Genomic DNA, 4,824 nt, shown 5'->3' on the forward strand with positions numbered 1-4,824 from the left:
TTGGCACCGGAAAACTAAGATGGTCAGATCGTTTTTTTTGAATCTTTGGCAATCTTATTAACTTACGCACCCGTGTCAACTTTGAAACATTAATTGATAGGAGTGGAGCACAAGAAAGAAAAAGACACCGGATAAGGGTCACATCGTCCTTTACTTTTTACCATGTTAACATAGGTCACGTTCGGGTATGTACTAGTACTATGTATTGACACTGTCAAAACATACGAGTATCTCACCTTGGTAGTAAGCTCACTATCATTGGGCAGTGTGTCTCTCAGAGCCCGCAGTCCATGCTTCACTATTTCCTCGAGAGAGGCTTCAGGGAAGTCAGCCAATCGCTTCTCGAGATAAGTACGTGCTGATTGGGATCGGGACCCGATAGCCATAGCTTTTACATCATAGTAGTTTGAAGAGGGACAGGTTTGATAAATGTGTGGCCCAGCATCCTAAAACAGAAAATACTAAATTAATATTTTGATTTATTTCTATGCCCCAATGGTCATTAATTCAATCTTCTGGAAACGTGATAGCATGTAAAGCAACAGGATAATAAGACAGTGGAATGATACTATGATAATGATAAGTTGTTAATTCATTATGTTACCACAAAGGAGAACAACTTCCTACTTAAAGATTATTATAATATACCAGTTCAAAAGGCTGAGATGTTTAATGTTGGACTCATAATCCAGGTCCAGGAGGCTAGGGTTTGGAACTTAAAGTTCCTGTAACTACATGAAGATTTCCATAAAAAAAACATTCTAACTGGGCAGGGCCAATAGGATCATACTTACATCATAGCCAGCAACTAGTAGACCAACTCCGTATGGACGTTTGTCATAACGTTGGGTGCAAACTTGCATTTTGTTTCCCACTATGGAGATAAGTCTGAACACAGGCAGAGTATCCTTGTGAGCATACTTGTAGTTCAAGCACTCCATTCTCATGAAACGTCTGAAATAAGTAAACCAAAAACATGATTTTTAATTTTATCTTTTTAGGGGGGAGATGTAAGATAGATGTGTGCTTTTTTAGACTCCTCAATAGGTACCTAAGGAAAGAAAACTTCAGTTTGTCTACCTTAATATTTTTAATGGTTGGGAAACTGTAGGAAATCAACAATGTGCAAAAACTTGGCTGTAAAGTAAACAACGAAAAGTAAGAATAGCCATTGGTACAGGAACGGAGATAAATGATACATACGCTAGGATCCTGGCATCTGCTGTAAGACCAGCAAAGCTCAAGCCCATGTGGTCATCAATCACAATGATTTTCTTCTGATGAGCTGCCAACTCAGATGCAGCTCTTTTCAAGGCAATGATGACAGCATGTGTTTTGTTCTTGAGACCTACGGTGGCACTTCCTTGCTTCACAGCTTCCATGGCATATTCCACTTGATGTAAACGTCCTTGAGGACTCCACACGGTAACATCAGAGTCATATTGGTTACGAAACTAGAATAGAGAACATACATGTGGTAATCTGAAGGATGGGGTGAATGTGGTAATCTTCGAGTTTGACTACCATTGGCTTGAAAGAGCCAGTAGCCTGGTCCTGATTTCCAATCAGAGCCAGTCCTTATATTTTCACTCTGATCTAGGCGCATGGTAGTGCGCCAGGCCGAGTTCCAGCCTAATGCACACAGTGTGTAATATTACATGAAACAATTCAACCCACTTTTTTCAGTTTAACTAAACTGTTCAACCGATATGGCAAAATTCTTGACAATTAAAACCTTTAATTCGAGGTCTAAAATATCTTGTGTTTTCATTTCACCCTGTTCTTTCAGGAGCTCTCACAACAATCACCGAAAGACGGCACTCAGTAACACCCTTGTTCAGTTCGTACATCACACCGAGTCCATCTCCTGATGAGCTTGTCATACAACAGCGGGGAAGAAAAAGTCTCCCGCTAGTGTGGAGTCCAGATATTGACAAGAATAAGCTGATGAGATCAGGTGAGCGATTTTAGTTCACCCTCAATAACAATATGTATTTCTTACCGCTGAGAGGTAACACAGTATTAATTGTTTTCTATGACATCACCCATTTAATTTATTTATTTATTTATTTATTTTATTTTTTATGTAACATATTTTTTACAACAAGGATTATTTCTTTAACTCTGTATTAACTGAAAACTCTGTGGTAAGATCAGGCATATTAGTGGCTCAAAGAACTTTAGAACTCATTGAGATAAAAGTCACCCATACAGGGCCTTCAGATTTGTCAGAATTTTCCCAGCTCATCTGGAGTTATTGCAAAATAATTTTAGAAATAGTCCTCAAAATATGTTGTTTTTTTCCTTGATGTGCAGAATATTTTAGCCATATTTCATCAAATTTGAAAGAACTGTTATGGTGAAATAATGTTTATTTTTCCAACTGTGTGTGTGTGTTTTTTTTTTTTTTTTTTTTTTTTTTTTTCTTATTGCAAATCAAATAATTTTAGAAATAGTCCTCAAAATATGTTGTTTTTTTTTCCTTGATGTGCAGAATATTTTAGCCATATTTCATCAAATTTGAAAGAACTGTTATGGTAAAATAATGTTTATTTTTCCAACTGTGTGTGTTTTTTTTTTTTTTTTTTTTTTTTTTCAGGGTTTTATTTTTTTTTTTTGAGGTTTAAAAATCGCAAAACTCCCACCACCCCTCTGTCTCGCCAATCCACCCCAGTGGCCCCCTCCTCCCCCTCCACCTCCCTCGTAGGCAACCTCCTCGGGACCAAACTTCGCCGCACCCCCCGTAAACGCCTCCTATTGGACGATTCCCTGGATGCCCCGCCCCCCGTAACGCCGAGTTTAACCGAGTCCTCGCGAAGACGAAGCGAATCCATTCGGCGCACGCGATTGGCCGGGAAGACACGATCTCGCGCGAGCCTTCCCGAGCGGAGTTTGTCCGTGTGTAGTACGAGTTCGAGCGAAGCGAGCACAGACGCGAGGAGCGATATGTCTCCTTCGACGGTCGGGGCGGTACTGAGCTCGCGAACTTGCGCAGGAGGCTCCCGCGCAGGCCCGAGTTCTCACGAGTCTACCCGAACCGATGTGAACACTAGCGCTGGCGAAGTACTGAGTTCTCGTGTCTCCTTCGACGGTCGGGGCGGTACTGAGCTCGCGAACCTGCGCAGGAGGCTCCCGCGCAGGCCCGAGTTCTCACGAGTCTACCCGAACCGATGTGAACACTAGCGCTGGCGAAGTACCGAGTTCTCGCGCCAAGCCGATGTCTCTCGCGGAGATGGCCGACCCGACACGAACTTTCCCGAGTCCACCCGAAAGTGATGTTTCCGAGCCCGAAGCACTGAGTCGGAGTGAGCTGAAGACTCAGTTGTGTTCCCTCACGAAAGAGCAGCTCAGGGAGTTGCTTTGTGATGTGCTTGAACGGAATCCGACCCTGATGGATGAGATTGTGAGTGGTAAGAAGTAGAAGAGAATGACTGAGTGAGTCAGTTAGTGAGTGAGTGATTATTGGACAAATCTAGCCACTTTAAGTGTGCAGAAAGTGACTGACTTAGTTAGTGAGTAATGAATGGTTGTAAGTGAGTGAGTGAGTCAGATTGAGTGTTTGTAACTGAATGAGTTATGAGAGATTATTGGACAAATCTAGCCACTTAAAGTGGGCAAAGGGTGAATGACTGTAAGTAAGTGAGTGAGTGAGTATTTATTGGACAATTCTAGCCACTCTAAGTGGGCAGAAACTGCAAAGAGCAGAGAGTGAATGACTGTAAGGGAGTCAGCGAGTAGAGAATTATTAGACAAATTAATGTAGCCACTTTGAGTGTGCAAAAATGCAAGCAGTGAAGTGATGGGAGGGAGTGAGTGAGCGAGCGTTTATGTTAGTGAGTGGATGGATGAGTGAGTGATTATTGGACAAATCCAGCCACTTTGAGTGTGCAGAAACTGGATGACGGGAGTGTTTTTCTCACAAGCTGAGCTGGGGTTAGGTCCCAGTCTAAATTCTTCTGTACAACTGTGAAATAATGAATTATTTTCCATCCATGCTACCATGATTCCAGGATGTTTTCCAATAAGATCAACTTCTGGAAAAGTAAAGAATTATTTTTATTTATTTACACTCTAAGCAACAATGTCAGAAAGTAAAAAAAAAAAAAAAAAAAAAAAAAAAAAAAAAAAAAACCAAAAAAAAAAAATTTTTTTGGAAATTTATTTTTAAACCTCCGAGAATTTTTCGGACATCCTTAATGTACTTGGAGCTAAGCATTTATTTAGTTGGTTAAGTTAAAGTTTTCTTCATATGGTACATAATTCTGAAACCCTCCGTTTATTTAGATCTCGTTAGTTTTGACTTTGTTTGTAACATATCATTATTATTTATAATTAGTTATAAGTTATTATGTATTTTGTTTATTATTATTATTATATTATTTACTTTATTTATCTTATATTTTTGATAATGGTGTATGGTAACACTTGACAGTTGATATCCTGCCCCGTTTTGAGGGTCCTGAACCTATCAATCCTAACAGTTTGAAGGTCGTCCTCGGTAACGTCTGTCTGTCTGTAAACTAAAATATCTCGATAATGGGTCATAATATTAGAATGGACTCTTGAGTTGAAGTGCCAAACCACGTGTCGAGGTTAACGCCTTAGGCGAACCTACATCCTAACACTTTCAGCTCCATTATGGTCCGTCTGTGTGTCTGGTCTGTTGTCTGTAAACAAAAATCTCGAGAACAGGTATAGACAAGAGCTAAGTTGAGACTCCTACACCATTCTTGTATGTAGCTTAGAAAGTGCGAGCTAGAATTGTCCAATACATACTCACTCACTCACTTTACTTACATCATTCACCCTTTTGCCCAGACTTTA

The 4,824-nt window shown here is 40.3% G+C and overlaps 1 protein-coding gene across 1 annotated transcript; it reads right to left on the reverse strand.

Annotated features, from left to right (window-relative positions):
- Nucleotides 1-161: 161 nt before the first annotated feature.
- LOC103522077 (proteasome subunit alpha type-1-like) lies at nucleotides 162-1,606 on the reverse strand (the record flags this gene model as incomplete). Its single annotated transcript, XM_008487185.2, has 4 exons — nucleotides 1,532-1,606; nucleotides 1,204-1,454; nucleotides 795-954; nucleotides 162-446 (listed from the first exon to the last, which is right to left on the reverse strand). Coding segments are annotated over exons 1-4 (771 nt in total), but the record flags the coding sequence as incomplete, so codon positions are not given.
- Nucleotides 1,607-4,824: the final 3,218 nt, after the last annotated feature.

Source organism: Diaphorina citri, unplaced genomic scaffold, assembly GCF_000475195.1.
Source record: "Diaphorina citri unplaced genomic scaffold, Diaci psyllid genome assembly version 1.1 scaffold6795, whole genome shotgun sequence".
Taxonomy (NCBI): Eukaryota; Metazoa; Arthropoda; class Insecta; order Hemiptera; family Psyllidae; genus Diaphorina; species Diaphorina citri.